We start from the raw sequence: 26864 nt of genomic DNA, 5'->3' as shown, positions 1-26864 counted from the left end.
ACTGGAGATCATATTGGGCTGAATGTGGCCCCTGAACTTAGATGAGTTTGACACCTCTGATAACAGAAATCAAACTTACAAACTTCCTCTTCAGCTTGCCCTTACTGCCACGGGTTGGCTTGCTGTCGCCTGCCGTCCCTGAGCCATAATCTGAGCCCATGTCCAAGTGGTCGTCGGCCGAAACGCTCTTACGGAGGTACGCCGCTCGTGCCCGGAAGTGGGAAAAGGGTGACTGGGAGCGAGGGCGGGGCTCCGTGCACCCACCATGCTCAGGCGCTTCTTCTCCCTCCATGTCATCCTCCAAACGCCACAACTCCCCTGAAGGAACGGCAGATGGGAAAAACAAAAACAACAAATGATATGATTAGGATGCAGTCAGAAAGAAAAAAGAAATAGCACTAGAGAAGGATAAAGACGTGTTATGATATAAGAGCAAGGCCGATCTGACAGATGATGAGTATTTGTTTATGCTATGCAATTACTGGAATCTCAACCCACAAATTCTGGACTGTCATCCACTGATTGCCTCCATAAAGTGTTTCCTCAGTGTAATTAAGCTTTCGTTTTAAGGTGTAATATTTTACCCCCAAACATTATTCTCAGCCAGCATCCCTAACGACTTGATTATGATTCCATACACTGGTTCCAAATTATGGCTCGTGTAAAATGAAGAGGAAGGAACACATTTGCAGCAATAACGACAGTGTTTTTTCTCCAGCCCTGATGTGACGGCTGAGTTCACGGAGCCCGGCAACAGAGATGGATGTGAGCTGTCAGATCAGAGCTCCCCTGCACTAATCACAGCCGCCTTTAATCGGTCTACATTTGACGTTCGTCTGATGTCTGTCAGTGTCCACCTGACTGACTGCACCCCTGAAACACTGGCTTCTGAGTTATTTACAGAACCTGCTGCATGATGGGTAAGCTACAGCACATTAGTCCAACAAGGTAAGTGAGACTGTAACATTATTAACATTAGAAGCGCAAACTTAATGCATTATTTCTCTCATATTAAACTGAATCATTCTCGCAATAGCACTTAAATACTTAATAGATGAACAAATTCAGGTATTTTCCAGCTGCCAAATCAAGCTGTTAGTCTTCTGTATATGGAATTTTACACTTATTATGAATATAATGACAAATAAACAGCCTTTTTTTTTAGGGTTGCATGATTTGGTGAAAGAGTTATGCAACAAACAATATTCTGAATTGAAATTGCCAATCTGATTTGAGTCTACTCACCTGTTTTTTTGCCGGTTACTTATCAGGACAAACACAGAAACATAAAAGAGTTAAAAGAACATTAAAAGAAAAAGTAGCAACTTTTATTTTAGGATTTTGATTATAAAACACTGTCCTTGCAGATCAGTGTTGCAAAATCCAAAATATTACTAAAATGCTTTTGTAGATTTTTGTCATTGTATTATATTTAGTATCTGTATAAAACAAAAACATGTTGTCTTGGTAAGAATTATATCATCTTTAAGAAGGAGGTAGACAGTATTTTGTCTATCCTCTGAGACTATAAAGGAATTATTATTATCATTATTATAACTAGTAGTAGTAGTAGTATAATTATTAGTAGTATTATGAATTTATCAGGGACAAGGCAGTGAAACATTGTAAACATACAGAATAAGCTGCTCTACACAAAGAATATATAGCATTTAATTAATTCCCAACTCCCTTCCCTGGTTGGTCTTTACAAGAAATACATTTACAGTATAATCAACACCAATATAGAAACAGCATAAATAAACAATCCAAAAACCTAATTCCCATCTACCTAAAACACCATAAACACACCCACTCACACACCCACTCTAAACTTTACAAGTGGGTACATTCTTGTTTCATTTTCAGTCAGTTCTTAGCCTTTGCTGTGAATGTGGTGAAATCTGTTATCAGTTTAATTTCATTTGGCATATAGAGTGAATATACACAATAAGCCTTGTTATGTCATTTATTATAACATTTCAGCTGCAGACCTTTTGGCAGGGAGCCTTTTGGCCTCTATGGATGCTTATGAATGATCTTCCGAGTGTGTAATATTACAGTATCAGTTCCACTGTCTGAGCAAAAGCCAAGACCCATCTGGCTTCCACTGAAGGCCAAATAACACTGAACAAAACGACTGGGGACGCTCCGAGGCTCCTCTCTTCTCTAATCCTGGATGTTGCTTCAATCTGTGAATGAAGTGTTGCTGAGCCTGAGATATTAAACTATTTGATTTTTACAAACTTTTCTCTGTACTAGTAGAGACATAAAAGAATAAAGGGGCAAAACAAGACTGGAGCAGACAGCATCATGGTCAATGACAGCAGTTGCTAGGCAACAAAGGGCCACGTGAGACTGAAGTCTGTCTCAAATTGATATTTGCAACAGAGCAGCAGTCGGGTAAGAGAAAAGGAAATCAGACTGAGACAGACTGAGACAGACAAACAGTCTCAGATAGGTAAAGTCAGGGCATTAAATGGAAGCACTTTAGCTAAATAAACCACACAGCGTTGTTAAGTCTAAGATCATCAGAAGTCCTATTGAATTACAGCAGTGAGGGCTGGGGTTGACTTACTGCCTGTGTGTCAATGTGGGTTTATTTAGGAAATTACATTTTTAGACTTTAAACAAGACAGAGCAGGCACTGAGAGAAAAAAAAAAAAAAAACTCTACAGAGTGTTTTCTCCTTTCACTTCTATTCCATTCAGTTACTGTGCGATGTTTAAATAATGAATATTAATCGTGAAAAGGACCGCCTGCTTAACTGCTACAGCAAATTTACTCTCAGAGATTTGGTATGTAGGCTTGAGGCAAAAAAACAAACTTAGAGGAAGTCCTACATGTTCTGTGTGGAAGATACCTGCATTGCAAAGTAAAGCTAGAATATCAATCTGGGAAAATATTTGAATACATAAATCATATTTGAGAAAACTCCTGCGCTTGCAGCCTGTCTCTTTGTAAAACCTGTGGGACTTTGGTTTCTTTCTAAAGGAGAAGAAGAGTTTTGCTAGCGTTAATAAATGCTTCTCCTCTGACGTCTGCCTTTGAGAGTTCCATATTTATTTCTTCTTAGCTATAAGGAATGAGTAAAATGGAGTGCGGTTTCAGGAGCGCATGATGAGTGAGTTTCTGTTGTATTAAACATCACAAATAAGGACGATAGCACAGAGTTCTCCGCTCTATCCCAACCTTTCAAAATATGCCAAGTCAAATTTATTTGTCGGTGCACAGAAGCTGACTCAAATGGAGCTGAGTGACGTCAATCAGCAGTGACATATCGCCGCTGACCATCGGCGCATGTAAATGAGAAAGAAGGGTATACACGGATGGATAACCTGAGGCATGTCCTGATCTGACTCCGCAGCTGTGAGCTCGGATGTGATGGGAGCTGGCTGGATGCCACTTGTGGAGTTTGTCCATGTCTAGGATGCGGAGTTGAGGTTTGGAGGGAAGATTACTTTACAAATGACCCACTTCGGAAAAATGTGAGGGATGCTACAGGCAGAAACAACTGAAGTTTAATTATCCAACGTGGAATTATGAATGCAGTAAAACAGCCTGTATATAGGTCACTTTTAGAATAAGAACAAACACAACCATCGGGTTACATACTTAAGAAGGACTTGATTCTAAGTAAGTAAGTAAGTAAGTAAGTAAATTTTATTTATAGAGCACTTTTCACAGACAGAGTCACAAAGTGCTTTATCAATTCAAATCAGAATCAAATCAAGTTTACAGAGACCCAACAGAGTCCTTCAGGAGCAAACACTTGTGACTGGTTGATTGATTCTAATGTTTATTCTGTTTTTATTGAAAATATTGCGTAACCACTTACATTTGTCTGCCTGTCCTTCCTTCCATCTGCACTAAACAAAGTCTCCTGCACTGATTTCATGACACCTGGTGTGTGTGCAGGGCATGGACCAAGGACGAAGCCATTAAACTCTGGATCAAATCCATTTCAAGAGGCTCATGCAGGAATTTTTCTATTACTTTTTTGAACATTACAAGGTAAGGTGTTGGCTTGACTTGCACTCGTCTAGTCTATTTATAGGTTCAATCATTGTAATTGTAACCTTAAAAACAGCATTGTTGTCCTTAAGATGAACGCTGCCTCTGTCAGCAGGTTACAGCTTCACAATTCTCCACAACTGTTTAGTCTCTAAAGTGACAGAATAGGTTTCATATAAACAAGGGAGAAACAGTAAGACAAAGGGGAGATGGAATATATCTTTCTTCCACGCTCCTGCTGAGACAGTTCTCTGCTTTGTGCATCCCATCAGGTGAAACAAATATCAAAGAGGTAAAGCATTTGTGGAAGTTTGAAAGGGAAAGGAAATCAGGCCAGTTTGACAAGAACAATCAGGAGACTTCAGTTTAAGCTCTTGTGGCCTTTTCTTTTCCTTCTGTATTGCTGGCATTGATAGCCAGCCCTTTCAGTCAATAAAAGCAGTTCAAGAGACGCACATATTACTGACTAAGAGGTCTGAGAAACGGCAGATCATCTCCCAGAAGCCAAGTGCACACATCACACAATGCTGAAAAGAGCAAGGCATACAATATATTTCATCTAGCAATTTAAAGTTCTATCGCTGCTCTGAAATAAAGCCATTGTTGGGGAATAAAATCTGCTGCTCGAGGAGAAAAATGTCTTGTAATAAACTGGCGACCAGTCTTGGTTCAACTACTAAGTGATGTTTTAGACTTTTAATCCGAGGATTAAACAACCTCTGCAACAGAATCTGCACTGCTGATTTTGAGCTGTTATGTTTTAGTGGCAGTGAAAAGAAAAAAATATCCAGTTGAGTCACTTTGCATCCAAGTCAAAGCATTTGACAAAACATTCTGACCACCAACAGTGGAAGTAGTAACAATATTAACCCTTTCATGCATAGTGGTCACTACAGTGGACAGCTATTCTACAGTTATTCTCTTGTATATTAATGGGTTTTATTGTTTTAGTTTCATATCAGCCAACACAGTGAACACTTATGCACCATCTCATTCACTGCAATTCATATAATTACTGTAACTTTGCTGTTCTTGATAAACCTGATCTGCAGTGACATGTTTGAGTACAAATCAATTGCTAGTTGTTATTAGACTGCAATTAACAGTTTTCTTAAACAAAAATAGTTTTTTGCATATTATCTCCATGAAGTGAGTAATAACTAGTATTAGTGTATGATAAAATGTGAGAAAACATCAGATTAGCTGCATTAAAAATCTTTTACTTCATAGTTTTCATATTACTTTCTGTTATTGCGTTTTAAATACATGGTTTTTTGCTTCAAAAATTTAACGCATGGTCTACTTAAATGGAAAGACAGCAATCGACCGACATTCAGCCTTTGGATTAAAGATCTTATGAACTATCTGACATTAGAGAAAATAAGATATACCACAAGAGGCACTGCAGCCAAATACTATGCAATGTGGCAGCGTGTCTTATATATCAAAAAGATGGACACAAACAATTTCTCATTGTAACTAAGGATATTTATATATTTTATTTTATTTTAACTAATTAATTTTATTTTATATATTCATTGGGACTGGAGATGGAAACTAGCAATAGCTTTAATTTCCTTATGAGCATCATCAGTTACTACAACTTGTTCGTAACAGGTAGAAATTTTACTATGTAATCTGCATTGTCCCTATCAAATAAACTTAATAAAATAAATTTTGGATGTGTACATTTATATATTTTTGTTAGAGTGTGAGGTGTATCAGCGTTGGAACTCTGTTAGAGTGGGGGTACATACCTACGTTGTTATATTGTATTCAATTGTACAGTTATGATTGTTACAATATAAAAATTAAAAAAAAAAAAAAAAAAACTTTGGAGAAAAAAAAATTATTTAATTAAACGCATGGTGTCCAGCTGAGGGGACATTTTTGTAACTCCATAAAAAATAGGTTCATTAAAAAATAACATAACCTTTTTTTTTTATATGCCTAAAGAGGAATAAAAACACTCAGGAAAAAAAATCTTGACTAAGGTTCTTATAATTCATGCACCAAAGGGTTATTTATTTCATTACAGTGGTACCTTCCACTGGGTTGGATGTATTAGGAAACTAGTGAACATTTAGTCCTTGAAGCTGATGTGTTGGAAGCAGCAAAATGAGCAACATAATGAACTGAGTGACTCTGACCAGGTCCATATTGTAACGGTGATGACTGGGTCAGAGCATCTCCACAACTGCAGGTCTTGTTGGGTGTTCTTGGTCTGTAGTGGTTAGTATCGACCAAAAATGGACTAAGGAAGAACATCCCAATCTCAGGATCTGCTACTAACATCTTGGTCCAGATACCACAGTACACCTTCAGAGATCAGGTGGAGTCTAGGCCTCAGGTCAGAGCCGTTTTTATGGAACAAGGGGAACCTACACGATATCAGACCAGTGGTAATAACGTTCTGCTTCCACAGATGCTCAACTGGTTGAGATCCATTGTTGTTCTGTAGACCACCTTTTATAGGTACCAACCACTTTACACTGGGAATGAGCAACAAGATCTGGAGATGCTCTGACCCAGTGACTTGACTATCACAGTCAAAGTTGCACAGATCTCTACTCCTACCCATTTTGCTGTTTCTAACACATCAACTTCAAGAACTCAGTGTTCATTTGCTGCCTAATATATCCAACCTACTGACAGGTCCCATTGTCGTGAGATAATCAATATTAATACCACTTCACCTGTTATGTCCGTGTATGAGTATGTAGTGAACACGTTATGGGGAATTTAACATAATATGAAGTGTTTAACCTTAACCTTAAGCTTGTATTGATATGAATGAAACCACTGAATATTGTCCAATGAATGGAAGAGACTATTTTTACAGTGGTGTAAATTGTTGAATAATGGACAGCAAAGAGTTTAGCCCAGTCCCAATTCACCCCTTGGCCCTCCCCCTTACCCCTACCCCTTTGCCCTTGCACTTGGCACTATCCCTTGAAACGGATTTGCAAGGGGTAGTGGTTGAAACGTTCCCCTATGAAATGAGATAACCCTTCCAGACCTGTTACGTCATAAGTAGGCATCGATGCCGCTATAAATAGATGCCACAACTTTGTTTCCGAAAAAATTCACCATGCTGTCAGCAGCTGCAACTGTCTCTGTTGCATTGGCTCTGGTCATCTTTTTGCGTCTATCAACCGCAAACTGCAGAAATGTGTTCTATAGCACATTGAAACGGCATTAAACGAGTGATCAAATGATTAAGTTCTTTACGAAGAAAATACCTACATTTGTGTGTTTCTTTCATCAAACTGCTGCACTTTTTGCTGTGTTTACCTCCACCTAGCTGGTGATTCGAACAGAATTGTGGGAAATTTCTCAAACTCCTCCGTTTGTAGTGTGGTCCTGAAAAATCTCCATTTCGAGGGCCTAACAGCCCCTCCCCCTTAGCCCTTCTCCTCTGACTCATCAAGAATTGGGACACCCCTACCCCTTCACATGAACGCGCAAAATGAAGGGGGAGGGGTAAGGGGGAGGGGCAAAGGAGTGAATTTGGATTGGGCCTTTCTGCAGAACACTGATGATGTCACAGTGAAGTCGCCCTTTGACGTTTCAGATACAAAATCTCATCCCTTCCTCATCTTATCCGACTACACCATTGTGTGAAACTGTGTCATAATTAGCATCTGAATTTGTGAGTTATGGCCAAAAAATTTATTTTTATTTATCTATTTATTTTACCTCTGTGTTACCCTGTGTCTCTTCTTCAATTTCACGCTCTTCATGCAGAAGTGTGCCGGACAGTTACTTCGTACACATATTTAGAAGGATGATGTAAACAGTGGAGTTATTGTGACCTGAGGGCAACAGCATTTATTTGCTCTGTAATCTACAGTCCTCCTCCATCATTCCTGTCATCCTCTGTCATTTTCATCAATTTTTTATTGCAAGCCTGCTGTATTTTTACTTTGTCTGCTGGTCTCATAGCCTCACACTGAAGGACACAATCAGTCTGAATAACATTGTTAAAAATAAGAAGTAAAACCAAAGGACCAGACCACTTTCTGCAATCAACAGCTCCTCCAGAAAGTACATTAGCTCCTTCTGGATATGTTATTGACCGTGAATTTTCCTTGTCGCTATCATGGTATCATTCAGTTTTACTTGCCTACTATTCACAATCTTGTCATCTGACCTTTAAATTCTCATTAGACTTACTGTTTTTATCAAATTATTATTATATAATATCTTCTACTTATAGTTTCCTTTATACAACTGAGAGACTGAGTTGACTTAACTTCATTGTCCATCTGTTTTTAGTGTGTTTGCTTGTTCCTGTGTGTTTTTTCATGTGTACAAGCAGTTCAAGCAAATTGACCCTGATGGAACAAAACTGTCTGAATCTGATCCTGAATCTGAACTTGTGATCACCAAAATCTAAGCTGTTCATTCGTTCCAAGAAAATCCCTCAAGATCGAAGTTATCCTTTTGTTGACCTTTTGGATAAAATCATGTCATAATTGTATCTTTTTGCATAATTCTGCAATAGTGCCAAATGAAATAGTATTTTTTTTTTTTTTTCGTAAATGCTTATATATTCTAAAGTTACAGCCAAATTTGCTGTACTCATTTTGCTGAGACTGACCTTGTTCTTTGACCATTGAAATCAACTCCAAATGCACCAAATCAAGCAATTCCTAAAAAAAACTGTTAAAACCTTCAAACATATATTCTCCAGTTTTTCACTTTTAACCCTTCTTTACCTGCAGGGGGCAGAGTGCAGGCCGTTGTGTTACTGGTTGTCGTGGTCGTGTTCTTCCTGCGAGGAGGACTCCCACCAATAAGATCTGAATGGTGGACCCTGGAGACTGTAGGAGACTGTGGAATACTGGGTAGTGTTCGGGACTTAGCCAGTAAGGGTCTCTGCAGCTTCCTTTCCAGGGACCTGTTCAGACAGAACAAATAATCATGTGTTTCTAGTCAAAATCCAACCATGTGCATTTTGTGCATGTCACAAACATTATTATAAATTTGTCTTTGCTATTACCACCCGATTTCAGCAATTTATTTAATACTCTACTGGTGTCAAACATACGGCCCACGGGCCAAAACCGGCCTGCCAAAGGGTCTAATCTGGCCTGTGGAATGAATTTGTGAAATGCAAAAATGACACTAAAGAAATGAATAATCAAGGACGTTAAAATCATTTTAGTTCAGGTTCTACATACAGACCAATATGATCTCAAGTAAAAATACTATATAGATAAAGACAACTCTTTCATTTATGTGTATGTTTTGCTCTTGTTATTCTTGATTTTGTTCATATTTGTTGGTTTTTGTGTCAATTTTGTCCCGTTAACCCTATAATGCCAAATGCATCATATTTGATACATGAGTTTTGAAGCCCTCTACATGATCTGTGTGATATCTTTTTTTCTTGAAAAACCTGATGTATACAATTAGATACACGCAATACATGGATAATCCATCAGGGGGGAGGAATTCATTCACCAGAGGCCTTTCCAGTGACACTACAAGATTGTCATTAATGAGGAAGGAGGCAGAACTTCGTCAATTCTGAAAAGGAATTACCAATTTGTTAGACATGTTTGTGTTTTGTTTGAGCATTGAGACCCGATGGATCAAATATGATACAAAATTCAAACTCATACATGGAAATTGACAAATGAAACATTTTCTACTGGTTGTTCAGAAGGACCAATAAAGGCTCCAGTTTCAAATGACTGGAATTTTCAGTCAATGATTTAATGGTTCAGACTTTACAGGGTTGTGTTCATGTTTCTCAAATTTCTCAAAATTACAAAATGTTTTATGTGTTTGTAAATCCACTGTAAATGTAAGTTGCAATGCATATGTGTAAATGATAAACTGAGGCATAATATTGTTAAAATTGTACTTATTTTCTTGAGAAATTTCAGGTTGTTCCTGATATTTACTTTTTTTTTTTTAAAGATAGTTTGTAGACGTAAACATTTTCATTATGTAATTTTACTTTTTTTCACTCTTAAACATGGAGAAACATTTGGTATTGACATAATTTATAGGTTATTTTACTGGTCAGGCCCCTTTGAGATCACCCTGGACTTAACGTGGCCCCTGAACTACAATGAGTTTGACACCCCTGCTCTACTGGTTTATATTATTCAGAGATAACATTTTTGACATACAGATCCATGATAAAACGATACCATTTTAGTTCAGCTGAGGGGGGTGAGAAATAAGAACAGGGAATACAAGAAAACAAGGAAACAGAAATACCAGTATGTGTACACAATCACCCACTCGTAAACACAATTACAAACATGCACCGATACACAAAGCTTATAGTTAATGAGCAACAAGAGAGCAGCTGTACAGATCAATAGCGAAATGACTTCCACCTCAGCATAATCAAGCTGAAGGCGATTTGGAAGACAAGCAATAAAAACTGCTTTCTTTTATAACAGCTGATACGCCTCCATTCTCCCAGAAGGACATGATCAATAGCAGCACTCGCAAGATCGACTCAAGAGCAAATTGGTGACAAAGAGTAACATAGTCAACCAATCTGAAAACATCAATGATAAGATGTGATATGTAAGTTAAAGAGCTCTTTTGATGTTTTGAGGTTATGTTTTGGTTTCCTGTTTAACCACTGTTTATTGATGTATCAGAGTATATTTTTCTAGGCTGTAGGCCAGTAGACGTGCTTTGCTAGTAGTTCAGTTCATCTTCCATAAAATCACAACATTCCTAATAAATATCATATAAAAGGTGACTCATAAGATCTCTGTTGCGTAACAGAGGATAGTGAGACCATAAAAAATACGATATGGAGTCACAATGTTAAGACATAATGTGATGGAGTGATTCTAATTCAGTGACACGCAGACAGAATGTCAGACATCAGAACCACAGGATGGAATAAGTAAAGGCTATCTGACCTCCAGACTGTGGCGTGACAACTTCTCTTAACCCATCAAGACCCAAACATCCAACAATGATCCAAAAGCATGTACTAATTTAAACTGTTTCATACTTGTTAATCCATTAATCCTATTAATACATGTAAAAAATTGGTGCAAAATACAGTTTGTCATCTTTTCACGGTCATCAGATATAACGTGATGATTTAGTAGAAAAACAAAACTCATCTTATACAACACTGATTCACCAGTAAAGCACATGAAGTTTGATCAGTGACAGTGGATGGAAATGTCTGGTTCATGTTAAGTTAATGATACATTTGACTGAAAAAGTCACTTTCCTCCAATTTCTCTGCTTTTGATATAATAACACTCAACTTTAATCTGAGCTTTTATGAGCATCTTCATGATCAGAAAATTAAAGACAGGAAATACCTGATTTATACTGATAAAATACAAAATGCAGAGGATAATAATTCAAATACATGGTGATAACTCACTTAAAGGAGTGATATTTTGCTTTTTTAAATGGAATTATGCATTTTAAAACATTTCCCTGTGGTCTACATAAACTGTAAATGCCATGCTTGGGTCTTAATTCTTCATTAATTCAACTCCACAGGTCCATCTTCAACCCTATTTCTGAGAAATGACCCCAGAAAGGTCGTTTTGAGTGCTGGCCCTTTAAATGTAAATCAGTCACTTCACGCCCCACCCCCTCCAGGTTGTTGGCTGTGCTGCTCTGTCCTGTTCAACCAACAACTGAACATTTTAGGTAACTGGCTCGAAGTTTGGACATATTTTCAGTATGGACTACAACCGCTGCTGCTGATAAACAATTATGGCGTACTTGGAAAAATGTTCGTCGGAAGTCTTGACATTATATGTGCAAATGTCGTGATAGATAGATAGTTATAGACGCAACAAATTAAGAAAGAATTGAAACAGGTTGTAGAAATCCACTTGATTTTTACCAAAATGAATATAAAGATAGCGTTGCAGCACCTGGAGGGTTCAAATTCAAACTTTTTGAACTATTAGGGTCCAAATACAAAAATAAATGAACCAAAGACTAATAAAAATGGGTTTAGCAAAATATGACCCCTTTAAAGAAAGGTTAGATATATAGAAAATTTAATTTGGGGACTGACATGAAAGTAGCACTGTGTTTTTATGGGTTAAAGTCAAAGTCAATTGTGTCATATTTTGTGGTCTGCTTGCAAAAAATGTATTAAAAATGTAGGAGCTTGAGCCTGCATTTCTAATAGCCTACGGTCGACTGAACACATTGAACATATAGTTAAGTGAAACATCTCAAGTTTTTGTTTTGTTTTTTTGGATGTTCTTAAGTCTGAAAGGCACTTTATAGTCATATTGACCGATATGAGAAACATGTGGCTCATTATTCATAATGGCTTTGACATCTCTTGTCTCCCCAGTTCATGCTTTTAATTTGGAAACTCTTAGATGCATTCAGTTATTTTGTGTCTAATTCCACCAGACATGCAGCAAGTATTAGATTGTGTATCAGCCAGTGATCAAATCTCATTAAATATCATCACCATTAGGGGCTATAGGACAGCTAATTTCAGCGACTCCCCTAAATGTCTGTCTTTACAGAAGAAGTAATTTAGGGCTGCATGATTTGGTAAAAAAACAAAACTCAAATTCCAATTGTTGTGGACAATATTGTCTTTTTGGTGCAGTATATCTCTCTGTTCAATTGCAGTCCAAAACAACACCATGCACACAGTGGACCTTGAAATTGCAGCCTTTTGCCATTACATAATTGCACAACCTGACTTTGAAATTGCAATTCGATTAATTGTGCAGCTCCAGAGAACATTGCCAATCAATAATTAATTACTTTTGTTCAATTACTTAAACGTTATTACTGGTTCTGTTAAACAAGAAACCATAATACCATCAACAAAAAGACCAACGCATTTCCCAAAAATCTTATTTTACACATGAAATTAAAAAAATCTAAATTGTTTTGTTTTTGATGAACACAAACTCAACTCATTTATCAGCATCTGCACCATGTTTACATTTACATAAAGCACTGTTGCTCGAACTCATTAACTCAAGTCATCAAACTCTAACACAATTATCACATGACAATTCTCCATGGAAACACTGCCAATCAAAATTTCTCGTAAATCAGAAACTCAAGATAGGTAAACAAGGACAGATAAAAGTACACGTATTGGATCCTGATGAGATTCATTTAACTCTAGTTGACTATGTCCATGTGGGAAGCAGCTGAAGCTCTGAATATGAGCTGGGTCACAGAGGGCAAGTTTCATAAAGGAAACTATGTAGATAATTTACATACTGGTCTGTACTATAACTGTGGAGAGCTGGACCTGGGATCCTGATGTGACTCTGAGGGGCCTGATCCAGACCAGAGACAGGATGCTGAGTCAGAACAAATGCATCTTTTTTTATTGCTTTATATAGAGTGACCATATTTTGATTTCCAAAAAAGAGGACACTCAGCTCCACCTCGAGATACTTGATCACATGCTATGTAAGAACCGTAGTATTCTGTGCAAAGCACCGATAAACCTGGAGAAAATATTTCAGTGAAACAGGCTGTTTGGAATTATGTTATTATTCCAGCTGTAGAAGTGTCATTAAAGCTGCTGTGTGTATGTACTTATGTCCTTTTGTTCAGTTCATATTTGTTCAGGTTAGTCACATTTTATTGTTAAAGGATATTTTTGTTAGAGGATATTTTTATTTTTTCACATTAAACCAAGAAAAAATTCATTATTTATAGGTTATTGTGCCATTATTTTACTTGAGATCACAACTGGTCTGAATATGACCCCTCAACTAAAACAAATTTGACACTAGGGGTGTAAGAAGATATCAGTTCTGCAATATATACTTCATTTCACAATACTGTCTAAACTAAAAGTACTGTATTAATATTTTTTGGTATTTATTGAAATGCAGATATTGTGGAGGTTCATTTTCGTTTATATTTTGTTTTTCTTTTTTGTTTATATTTTATTCATTATTATTTAATACTCTTTTTATTTAAATAATGTTAGTTCCTTTTTTTGGGATGAAAAAAATAATGTTATGATGTTAGTTATGAACTAATAGAAAATGAACATTTGAACAGGATCTTTAACTGTAATGTCTGTAAAACATAATTTAAGTTTTAACACAGGAAAATTTTGTGATATAGCATTAGATCCTGTTCTGATCAAATAAAAATGTGTTTAGTATTTGTGCATATTTCTGGTGTAATTCAATTCTTCAAGGAAATAAGCATTTAAAAAAAGAAACAAACATAAAATTGCCTTTTTAACACTATCATGATATATCAAGATATATTGTATCGTGATCCTGTTGTGATTTGTATTGTATCGCCAGATTCTTGCCAATACACACCCCTATTTGAAACTTTTGACTCTTAATAATTTCAGTATAATTTTTGCACTTTGCCAAGTCATAACGTGAGCCAGATTGGAACCTTTGCCAGGTTGGTTTTGGCTTGCAGGCCACATGTTTCACACCCCTGCTATAGTGTGTCTATGGACAGGTCCATCCATCCCCACATCCACTGGCTGGTGTGGATCAGTGCCTTTCACTGCCCTAATGTCCCATATATCACTGTAAAGAGCAAAGTCTTTTCCTCCAGCGGGATGTGGAACTTTTCCAATTGCACGAACAGTGACAGTGACGTACATCGAAATTGCACTTGCACCTACAAATACGCATTGAAAGAGTTTTTCCTGTAAAAAACAATGAAAACTGGACATTTTTGCTAATTTATAAAAACCGCCCGGACGCTCCAGACAGGACATTAAAAGAGAACATGTCCGGGAAAGAGAGGATGTTTGGTCACCCTACTTTATATAAGTTATATAGGTTAAAAAAAAAAAATGGAACTAGAACTACTGAGACTTATTTCCTGATATTTCTGCTCTAACTCCAAACACTGGTGCAAGACTCTGCCTATAGGTCAAACATCTGATATTGATATTTATATTGATTGTGATGCTGACTGAGGCAGAACACACCTGATTACTTTGCGTTCAACTTTGTTATTTCTCTGTGCTCAACAGTTGCATATTTTATTTTTTAGTAGACTTTCAAACCATTTTTTGTTACATTTTAATATTTCATTTTCCAAACAACCCATTCTCAGTTTGACTCGGAATGAAAATATGCTTGAGTGACAGTGTCTGAGTTCTATTTCACCCCCTTGGATGTCTGCCTAAGGATGTATGAGCAGGCTTAAGACTATTTATCACTAGGGAGCCATTAAGTAAACCGACAGTCAAGTCTAAGTCAGCATATCTATGAAGTAAAGTACCGACATCTGCTTGTGCTGTCAGCAAGTACACTGGTCCTGTAATAGAGGAGGTGGGTGTTGGAGTTGTGAATATTTGACCTGGGATCAGAGAATTCCTGGATGTGATTTGAAAGCAGGACATAGAGGGATGATAAATAAAAGGCTGATAGTAGCTATATACACACAGGCATGGCATACACCCACACATACACACACACCACTTTGATGGTAATAAAAACAGGCAATTATCTCAGTCCTTAGCAATCCATACACGAAAAAGCATTTGCCTGAAGAGCCCATGCAAAACTACACACAAACCTCACAGTTGGCATGAGACGAAAAACTAAGGGTCTACTGGTAAACACATGCACACATATACAGCCCCAAACACACATGCACTACAAACACAGTTGTTGGCCTCCCACCAGCACGTCATAATGATAACACACTGGGCTGAACAGCCGGCCCAGGCCACTCTAACAATTTGGGCCTCACTCATCCTACAAACCTGTTGCTAAGCGACTCTGTCTACAAAAAACAGGAGAGGAGAGGAGAGGAGAGGAGAGGAGAGGAGAGGAGAGGAGAGGAGAGGAGAGGAGAGGAGAGGAGAGGAGAGGAGAGGAGAGGAGAGGAGAGGAGAGGAGAGGAGAGGAGAGGAGAGGAGAGGAGAGGAGAGGAGAGGAGAGGAGAGGAGAGCAGAGGAGAGGAGAGGAGAGGAGAGGAGAGGAGAAATGAGGAACGAGGAGAGGAGAGGAGAAATGAGGAATGAGGAGAGGAGAAATGAGGAACGAGGAGAGGGGAAATGAGGAATGAGGAGAGGAGAAATGAGGACAAACAAAGAGAGGAGAAGAGAAATGAAGAGAGAGCCAAGGAGAACCAAGGAGAGGAACGATAAGGATAAACAAGGACAAACTGGGAGAGAAGAAATAAGGAAAGGACAACCAAGGAGGGGACAGGAGAAATAAGGAGACAAGAGGGAAAACCAGGAGAAGAGAGCAGAAATGAGGAGAGGCTTATTTTTTTTATTCCCAGCAGCAATCTGCATTTTAACTAAAAACAATGTGTTGCCCTAAGTTGTAAGCATCACATGCTCCACACATAATGCTGCCAAATGTATTATCTCTGGTGTTACAGTCAAGGAAAACAGATTACTGTTTTTGTTGGTGACTGCATATGCCACATTGTTATTTATCAGAAAAAAAAAAGAATAGGAACTTCAAATTTAAGAGCAGAATGAGGAGAAATAGCAAAAGTATTAAAGGATAATGCTGTGTACACTTGCTGTGGTTTCTTCCTTCTAACACTTCCTGTACCTACTAACGGCGAAGTATGCCCAGAGGACCCGTGAAACGGTCTGCTCTCTTTCTTGCTGCAGGCTAAAATATGATTTGCTCCCACTACAGCAGGTTTTACTGCAACAGATGTACAGCAATTTGTATTAGTGACCCATTTAATGCTAAAAGTAGCACATGTAAGCCCTGACTCTTCTATGCAACGGTGAGGTATCACTAAAATTAGTTTGTGAACAGTAAAGTAGACTTGTGTGTAGTGAGTTTTTACTCTCAAACGTGAGTCAAGCTACTTCAGGTCGTAACATGTTGAGTGAGGACATGGGAGTCTGTTTACAGGAGCTGGATGAATGCTGTATTCTTGTGATAATGCTGAGTGCTTTGGTGAATGCAGCGCCAGCGGTGAGAGCTGTCCATGGTGCTGAATCTAAAGCACACACAAACACTCATTCAGATCAGCTCAAGCACTTTCTAGACAGATTTCCAGTTGGATAATTAAACTTTTTTCTTTAGAATTAAACAAAGACTGAATAAATCCAGACTAATGAGCATTACAAATCATTTAATCTGTTTCTACACCAAGCCCTAAACAATTTGCTACTGGCATAGTGGCAATAATGGATGCTCCAGTTATTGATGTAATGAACGCTAATGAAACCAGTTCCTGTGATGTCAGCTAAAATACACGGTTGTTTATTCAGAAAGGAGTTTCGGCTTGGTGCTAAGCCGTTCATTAAAGGTCTTATTCAATATTAATGTACTCTCATTGTGTATGAATGTGTGTACACAGTGCTTTAGGGAAGGTGTTGTATCACTATATTTCTATACTCTTATTACTTACTCTTTATACACTTTTATCCTTCCATACTTTTCTCTTTTGCATTGCATATTACATGAGACATCACCCTTACGACTGAATATTTAAAGCATACAAATAAAATTAACCCAGGATATCAGAATCAGTGCCTTTTGTGGCTGAGCAGAGGAGGATGGAAGAGTTTTGTGGAAGATTGGAGACGCCTGAGTGACTGGATGGAACCAGCGGATATTGACAGATTAACCTCTGTCTAAATCAGTCAGCGTTTCAATGGATACAGGTTGAAGTGTCACTAGTCTGAAGAAATTGAATGGAGCTGCTTTTATAGGTTTAAGTGGCACGGAGGAGCAAATGGCAACCATTGCAACTTACAGATTTAATGCGCTTCACCAGAGAATGATGGACATTCACTAGTTCATTACAGACTGATTTAGTTGTTCTCACTGATTATGGATTTATCCCAAAGAGTTTATGAGAAAGGTCTGCAATAAAAATGTTGGCTCATTAGGGAGCAAAATTCCCATCTAATCTATAAGGTGATTACTTAGACCATAAACTAGGTCTCTATCAATTCTCTGAGCATTGACCAGGGACTGAAATAGAAGGTTGTGTGTAGGGCTGGGACTCATAATCAATCTCACAAACTTAAATCAATCATGATCCATCTTCATGTGGCACATGATCTCTTCAGAGGGATAGAACAGTTAGCGTCATCAAAAAAATAAATAAAAAATCTGTAAAAAAAAATCTTCCCTATATTCTGTTTTAAATATTGTTTTTACTGGTAACAACACAGTATTTTACACAGGTTGCTGCATATAGTTGTTGCATTAATCTATGGGGTGTACCCACTGACAGTTTATTTTAGCTTCTTTAAAGGTGGGGTCTGAGATGTTTTTCTGGAGCATTTTTTACTATATTCCTTAAAATCCCCTTCACATCCCGATTACAACTAATTAATTAAATGCTCTAACACAAAACTTTAAAAAATCGGTCACCTGTGGAATGGACAGAACTGAAAAAACACCATCCAATCATTTTGAACACCCACTCGAAATGATTGAACAGTGATATGTCTATCAAACTCAACTGTCATTCGCCCCTCCCCCCTTCCCCCACTCTTCAAACATGAATCGTGTGTTCTCAGAGGCTGGAAGCACTTGTACAGGAAGCGAAGCCAGAACCTGACTATATTAGTTATATTAGGATGGAAAGTTCACTGGCAAACTGTTTTGTCACTGACATAAATCACTAGGAAATGTAACGTTCGTCACATAGGTCTGAACTGGGGCTGTTCTGTAAGAGCGGGGGTGTTAGAGGAAACTGAATGAGGTGTATGCATGGATATGCAAGCCGGGGCCGTAGTCAGGGTAGGAGCCTGAGGCGTATGGGACTGTAGCAGGGGACGGAGCCTCAGCCGGTGTCGGAGACGGTTCAGCCGGGCCAGGCCGGACCGTAGATGGCATCAGAGCCCAAGCCGGGGACGGAGCCAGAGCCTCAGCTGGTGAATTGTTGCTGTGCAGCGCTCGTGAACCCTTGGGAACAAGCATTGCGCGTGCCACTACTCTGGAGGCGTGGCTTCGGAGGGACGTCTGAAGAAAGGGGTTTGGACTTTTGAATTGAGTATTTTCAAAATGTAGCTTGCTCGAACCGTTTTTCTAAGATCTCATACCACAACTTTAAATGATACAAGCAAATATAAAAGTATTCGAATAAAGTCTACATTAAATGGAAAAAGCATTGTTTTGTGCCTGCGGAAGATATGACCAAAAATAGGACCAATGTCCCTGTATCTCACAGGCATGCTCCATCAACAATCAAAAACAAATGTGTGAGGTTGTCAGCTTCTGCAACAATGTTAGAGCCCTGTGGTCTTGATGCAGGAGATCAATCTCCCAATAGAAGTGGGTGATAGGAGGATAACTCAAATTAAATCAAAGTCCATATATGGCTTCCTATCAGTGCTCAATATTGATATCTGTACCATTTACATGTTAAAAGCTATCAAAATAGGGACCATTAGAAGAAAAGGCCCATTTGTAATAGTTTAAAAATTAATAAAAAATGGAAAAATCTAAATTTCTCAAAACTGTGAACAAACTTTGTAGACATTGTCCGGAGAGCTAACAATTAATGTAAGTCAGCCAGCTGTCCTGCTTCTAAACTCCAACGTACAGTGAATTTGATGTACAGCAAGGCTTTAGAGTTGTGTCAGAGTGTAAAAATGTTTTTCATTCATTAAGAATGTCCAGTGGGATGTATTAGAATACTGCAGTCTGGGTAATAAATGGAAACTGGAGTTGTATGGACAGGAAAATGCAGACTTAGGTTTGTCTAGATATTGTCAACACTGCAATAACATCAGTCCAAAAAGTTGTAGAAATTCAGAGGTTCTAATCTGATAACAAAAAAAGGCTATGACACAACACTAATGCCCAGAAATCAGAGAAAACATAAGGGAAATGTGTTGTAATTTGCTATAACTCACTTGGATTTTATGAGGTGACAAAATTGTGAATAAGATCATGGATTGTGATTCCATTTCATCATGTCTTCTTTTGGCCAAACCTCTCAGCCCTTGTATTTAATATTTAGCTACGTCAATGAAGAGACAGTCCATTCTGAGCTACTGTGAAAACATGTTTGTACCAAAACAGTCATGGGATAAAAACTGAACATAGTCTCTAACACCGCTGTGTCATTTATTGGTCTTCTGCCATGTCTTGCTGTCTGTATCAATTCCGTGGCTGGTGGATTTCTTTACCCACCAGTGAGTCAGAAATTCAACACTGAACACTGACATTGAGCCTGTTTACATGCACACTAATACTCCGATCACTATCTGATTTCTAGAGTTATGAGATTATTCAAGTGCTTGTAAACAACAAAATCTGATCTACTTTATCAGATAACAGCAGTAATCTGATTATGAGAAATCTGATTAACACACCTGGATTTCTCCCCGATATTCTGATATCTTCCTGTATGTATATGAGTTAGTCTGATTTATTTAATTCTTTCATGTTTGCGCATGTGCAAAACACAATTAAAATAGTAGAAAACAGAAGTTATGTAGTCAAACATCAGCGGAAGACAATAACAGGAAGTTTGAGTTGACCATCACTAAGAACTTATGTACTCTGAAAGAAATCCAATAGTGCACTTGAGCGTCTAAACCAGGGCTTTCAATTATCGCATTTCTGAAGTGCATGTAAACGCATCCAATCTGAGTATTACAATTATCTGACTGCTCCCAGTTATTGGATTTTTATATTCATGTAAACAGGCTCATTGATTACGATAGTATTGTCCATCTTTATCCACATTCAGTGCATATATGCTAGAATGTACTTTTCTTCCCAGAGAAACATTGAGCCTGTTTACATGACCATAAAAGTCCAGTAACTGGGAGTAATTAGATAATTGTAATAATCAGATATGACATGCTTAGAAATGCGATAATTGAAAAACCCTGGTTTAGACGCTCCAGTCTATTATCGGATTTCTTTTGGAGTACGTACGTAGTGATGGTAAACTTAAACTTCCTGTTATTGTCTTCCACTTGCATTTGACTACATAACTTCTGTTCTCTACGATTTTATTTGTGTTTACACATGCCCAGACGTAAAAGAATGAAATAAATCAGATTAACCTGTATACATGCAGGAGAACATTGGAGTATTGGGGAGAAATCCAAGTGTGTTAATCTGATTTCTCATAATCAGATTATCTGATAAAACAGATCAGATTACGCTATATATGATCCCTTGAATCCAGAAATCGGATAATGTTTGGAGTGTCAGATGTGATTGTCCAACAGAGCTCTCAAAATCCCAAACGCTCCAACTTCTCCTGGTGTGAACAGAAAGTCCAGCATGAAAGAAAAAGGACTGATAGAAAGAGAAAGGGAAAAATTACAAAAAAACAAAAACCAAGCCAAAAAAACAAGCATGAAAGATGGAAAGAGATAGAGGGGCGTAGGATGGGTTGGCTTGTGAGTAAGAGACAGTGAGTGGGAGAGACAGAGACAAAGAGACTGTGGGGATGAGAGAGATGCTGGATTTGCAATGGCAGGAATAGGAGAGCTGTTTTTGGACCAAATGTCCACCCACGTCAAGACTTCTGCTTTGAGTGAATGATATGAGGTCTGAAGGATGTTATTTTAGAGGGTAGACAGATGCTCAAGCTGGTTTTTTTTGTTTTTTTTTTACACATTTTCATCCATGTATGCGGTAGATACAGATTTTGACCTCACATGGAGTTCAAGGGTCCTACTTGAACCGTGAGCAAATCCCACTTTCTTTCTCAATTTAACCCACTAATTGCTTCTCAAGCTACAAAGCAGTAGGTTGTTCGAACTTCATCTGAGCCACATTAATTGAGTTTACAGGGTTAAAAGTGATACTGCTTAATGAAGACCACCCAGTTCATTTGCACAGGGTGGAGGAGGCAATGTTCACTTTTTACTTATGATTTTTGGCATTTAGGCTAAGACAGTGTTTTTCAACCTTGGGGTTGGGATCCCACGTGGGGTCGCCTGGAATTCAAATGGGGTCACCTGAAATTTCTAGTAATTGATAAATCAATCAATCAATAAATAGAAAAATATATGGTGAGGTGACAGAGGCAATCACAATACATAAAAGACATGACAAACTCTGAAGCTGAAACTGAAGCACTGTGGTACTGTTTATTTTTCAAATGTTCATTGTGGTCAGTTTCAGATGCTACAGCTCTTTCATAATTCATAGTTTGACTTATTGTTTGTTCAGTGTTAATCGTCAGTCTTGTAAATCCAAGCTGGACTGACTGTATATATCCTGACCAAGGAAAATAAAATTCTCACTTTGTGCAGTAATCTACACCTGTTTTTTCTGCCTCCGTCCATAATAATATACATTATATAGACTAAATGTTGTCTAAAATTAACTTTTATTTGCAACATAGTATAGCAAAGTATTACATGATCAAAAACAAATTAATTTTATTAAAATGTCTCTGTTTTGAATGTCTGGGGTTGCCAGAAATTTGTGATGTTAAAATGGGGTCACGAGCCAAAAAAGGTTGGGAACCACTGGGCTAAGAGGTCAAAAACATTTTTATGCCATTTAGTGTAATTATACTGCGGCCAATGTAATGTATTGGAATTGAATTTACTGACAAAATTTGCAGCTTGTTATGTAAATTAGAAATAATAGCGAATTAAAGAGTAAGTTGGAGACAAATGTCAGCAGTAATTTAACCTCTAGCTAGCTCAGAGGATGTTAAACTTTCAGCATCCTTCAACTGTCTGAACAATACTGAGTGATAAAACTCCCCTCTCCAAACCCCAATGTTCTCTACTCGTCTCACAGTAGAAAGTTTGGGTTTCGCTGGGCGGCTCTCTGTGTGAATGGGCGTCACAGAATGTGAGACAAGATGTTGCTGGGAAAAGAGAATGTACAATATGTTCCCAAAAAAAAGCAGAGAGGCTCCTTCTCCCTCAACTCCTCCACTATATGCAGAATACAGAAAACTGTATCGTCTATTTCTATCTATAGCGAAGGCTCAGTGTTCAACGGTGTGTCAGTGGGATGAATCCATAGTACCCAGCATGCCTGACAGCGTACGTCTACTGCACATCCCCACTTATGTAACACAATGCTTGCTCACACTCACAGACATGCGTACATACACAAACATGCACATGTCTTCAAACACCTGTATGCCTGACACCAACACAGGCCTGTTTATGGAAATGAATAAACTGACAGAACAACCTTTTAACACACATCTTCTTTCTTACTACACTCTTTTTTCATATTGGTGTTCTTTGGATAAATGCACAGACACAATGAGAAACGATTCATAAGATACATGATATGATATGGTATGATATGCTCACTTGGCTGCACATATACACATGGGGATATGTGTGTTTACAGGCATAGAGACAGATGTACAGTGGACCATACACTCATGTAGTCTGGCATACCGGTGCACAGACACAGACAAGCACACACAGGTTACCTGGCCTCTGCCACAGTGCAGCAGTAACTGCCACTGCGCCGTGAGCTCCTGCCCACTCGCAGGTCCTCCCGAGACTTACGCCGATTAAAGTAGTCTGTGAGTTTCCCAAAACTCGCCATCTTTCCTCTCTCTCTGTTCACTTCCACCCCCCTGTCTTTTCCCCCTTTTTGATCTGCACAAAATGTTTTCTGGTTCTGGACTACACAGCTCCTCGGTACCCGACCAGCTCGCTCGCCGTCTACCTCCTCTGGTGGCGCGGCTTGGAGTCAGCCGCAGGTCCGAGTCTCTCTGTGCCCCCTCATCTTCTTGTGCACAGCACTTAATGTGCAAAGCAGAGAGCCGAACCTCGCTCTGCCTTTTTCTGCCTCTCTCGTTTCGATCGTTTGCCACAGCGTGCTGAGCGCGTACACTGACTCTCTCTCAAAATAGTAACGTTTGTAACTGCCTACCAATCGACACAGCAGGAGCGATGCCCCCCCACTGGAGAGCAAACAAGAAGGACAAGAGAGAGAGAGAGAAGGAGGGACAGAGACAGAGAAAATGAGTGAGAGAGGCAGAGAGGTGGTGGCATCAACATCGGTCTTCTTGTGTTTTAGAGAGAGCAGAGATGGTGAGAGAATATGAGCTGCTATGATGCTTCTACCTAAGCCCACCCCCTCCTTCTCTATCGCTGCCTTTTTTTTGCACATATTGTCTGTTGCTCACTCACTCTCAGCCTCTCTCACTCTCTCTCATTCTCTCTCTCTTTCTCATGCATGAATTCTTTCACACCACCGTTCGACTCACAGTGAGCACATGACCACAGCTGGAGAGCACCAGATGAACCTTATGTGTGTATCAATCAGCCTCGACCTTTTATCTTGCTCTTCCTTTTCTTCCCATTTCTGTTTCTCACACATACCTTCCACCTGCAGTGCACCTGCTCCACAATCACAACTTTCCTCATTTGCTCGTGGCTGTGTGTACATTCATACGTGCGTGCGTGCGTGCGTGGCTACAAAGGAAGCTCTCTCTTTCACTGTAATTTCATCAGAAATGGGATAAAAAGGCAGAATGGCCGTCTGTTGGACCCACTGCGTTACGTGAAAGAACTCCCCACAAATAAAAACAGAAATGGGAGGATGGGGTCAGAAAAGGAACAAAGCATCCTCCTCTTGTTACCTTGCAAAGGAGAAGTACATAGCAAAGGAAGAAAAGAAGGTATAAGGGAGGGCTCATGGTGAAGAGCTAATTAGACTGTGTGTATATCTGCGTCTCCCTCCCACACATCTAGACACTATACAGACATTCCTCTGTCTGTTTGCTGTTTTTATACTCCTTTTCTTCTTTCTATTTCCACTGTCAAAATTCTCTTTTGCTCTCTCTTTCCTACAGTTGAGAACGTATGAAGGTGTGAAACAAACTGCGTAGTATAAACATGGGTACAGCTTCAGTGAAAGGTAATTTATTTTACTACAAATCATTTAAAGTACTGCAGTTTGGCTAATTTTTACCAAACTCATTAGAAATACATCAAATGAGTGGTGTCAGGCTGACTCAGAGCATTGCACATTGAATTGAAAATAATGCAATAACACTAAACACAGTGCATGAACGGGATGGAAATGGCATGTAGGAGTGTCTAAAATGGCTGAAAATAGTGAAACTAGTGAAAATAATTGGAGTAACAACGATCAGCAGAGATGAAATAAGGTAAAATATCGAAATCTTTAAAGATGGCGTTGAGGTTAGATCCACCTGTGGGAAGACCTCTGGGCTAGCCAGAAATTAAAAAAACAAAAAACAAAAAAAACAATGGATATACGGCATGAACAACGGAAAATGCTTTGGACTAGGGCTGCAAGATTAATCATTAAAAGATCCCAATCTCAATTCACACATGTACACAATCTCATTTCTAAACACGAATGATTCTTAAGCATTTTATTTTACGGGCTACATTAAAAACAAATGCCCACAAATGCAGAACCACCGCCGCCTCTTCCCTCAACCAATGGGAAAGCATCTTTACAACATGTGAGCCTGCTGCTGTTGGCTACAGTTGAGTGGGGAAGGAGTGAATTACAGTGGAGCAATGACAAACTCGTGCCCAATAAAGGTTCCCATTCGGTGGTGTTAATCTCATGTCGGTCTTCCTTTCTGTTGTCCAGATCCAAGTGTCTTTTCACTTTCACTTCTCTGACTTCTGCTGTTCTTCTTCTCCTTTTATTTTCTTTGCCGGTGAGGATAACTCAGCCTTTAACCCAGAACCAAAAGTCTCGCCCTCTCCAAAAATTTTATATTAAAAAAATTCCATTGTGCCAGCTGGGAAGTTTCTTTGCACTGCAAACTTTCACACGTCAGCTGACGTCGCTTAGCAACCGGGACCAAAAGTAACCAGACTACTTGCGGAGAGATATGAAAGACATGAATCAGAAGTAAAAGAACTCATTTTCCTTGACAGCGGTGCAATAAACATTTTGTGAAAAAAATCGTGCCAGAGAATTGCGATCTCAAATCTAAGCAAAAAAATCATGATTCACATTTTTGCCAGAATCATGCAGCCCTATTTTGGACTGGACAAAATGGAGAGCGACTTGGGAAAAAAGCAGATAGAGCAGCACGGCGGGAAAACGACTGAGAACAAGAATGTTCTTTACAAGATATCAGGTCAAAACACCCCACATAAGCTGATGAGAGAAAATGTGAAGAATATTCAAAAGAACAGCTTGTAAAGGAATCTGCTTTGCTAACACTGGTGCACCGATTAAGATTTCGATAAACACTTTTGTGTCTGTGTGAGTGTGTGTGTGAGCGTGTGTGTGTTTTCGTGCACGCGCTGTGCCTATTTGCTGTGCTGTGATCCCACCCTCCAGTTAATGTTGTGTGAAAGATGTGGGCTGTGTGAGCTTTGCAGGTTCCTGTGCTAAACAGTTCAGCGCATTGATCGGCCTCGGCCATCTCCCACCGTCTCAGTATTTTCTTCTTTCCCTCCCGCGCTCTAGTGATGTGCACCACCGCACCTATACACTTGTTTTTCAGAAGCGCTGCGTCTGCTTATATTGCCCATAATATCCAACACTAATAAACCCAAGTACATGGTTCAGTGATAACAGAAAAAAAACTAAGAAATGAGGATAGAAATTGGGTGAAGATGCTGTAATATTACAGACCATTACATCCCTGCATTCTCATCATTGTTGACACTAGAATAAGTCTGTTATTCTTCAATAATCTGCCGCCAAATAGACTCATCAATATTATGTATGAATGTCTTCTGCCACCGTGTCAGCAAAACAAACTCCAACATTTATTGCAGTGGCATATTAATTCAGCTACTAAAGCCGTGTCAACAGAGCAGCACTCCATTGTTTTAATCATAACGGGAGAACGATGTGAGTGTTTAAAATAGCTGTAATAACGTCTCTGTTTTCTGACAATAGAAGAGAATTTTTAATGGCAGCAAGACATAGAAAGTGAAAGAGTCACGAAGATGAAGAGATGAGGAATTTTAGAGGATTTTAGAGGCACAGTGGGGAAAAAAAGAGTGGATTAAAAAA

At 38.8% G+C, this 26864-nt stretch overlaps 1 protein-coding gene across 1 annotated transcript in view; it reads right to left on the bottom strand.

Moving 5' to 3' along the window:
- Positions 1 to 23807, bottom strand: part of LOC115410530 (uncharacterized) — a 136284-nt gene extending 112477 nt beyond the window's left edge. The window contains exons 1-3 of the mRNA XM_030122201.1: positions 23326 to 23807; positions 8733 to 8914; positions 80 to 318 (exon numbers count right to left, since the gene is read on the bottom strand). Of these exons, the coding sequence (XP_029978061.1) occupies positions 80 to 318; positions 8733 to 8914; positions 23326 to 23444 (540 nt within the window). The 5' untranslated portion in view covers positions 23445 to 23807. The remainder of the gene's footprint in view (positions 1 to 79; positions 319 to 8732; positions 8915 to 23325) is intronic.
- Positions 23808 to 26864: the final 3057 nt, after the last annotated feature.

The sequence above is a fragment of the Sphaeramia orbicularis genome, chromosome 19, assembly GCF_902148855.1.
Source record: "Sphaeramia orbicularis chromosome 19, fSphaOr1.1, whole genome shotgun sequence".
Classification (NCBI taxonomy): Eukaryota; Metazoa; Chordata; class Actinopteri; order Kurtiformes; family Apogonidae; genus Sphaeramia; species Sphaeramia orbicularis.
The sequence above is the reverse complement of the archived record's forward strand: the minus strand, read 5'-3'. Positions and strand labels throughout refer to the sequence as shown.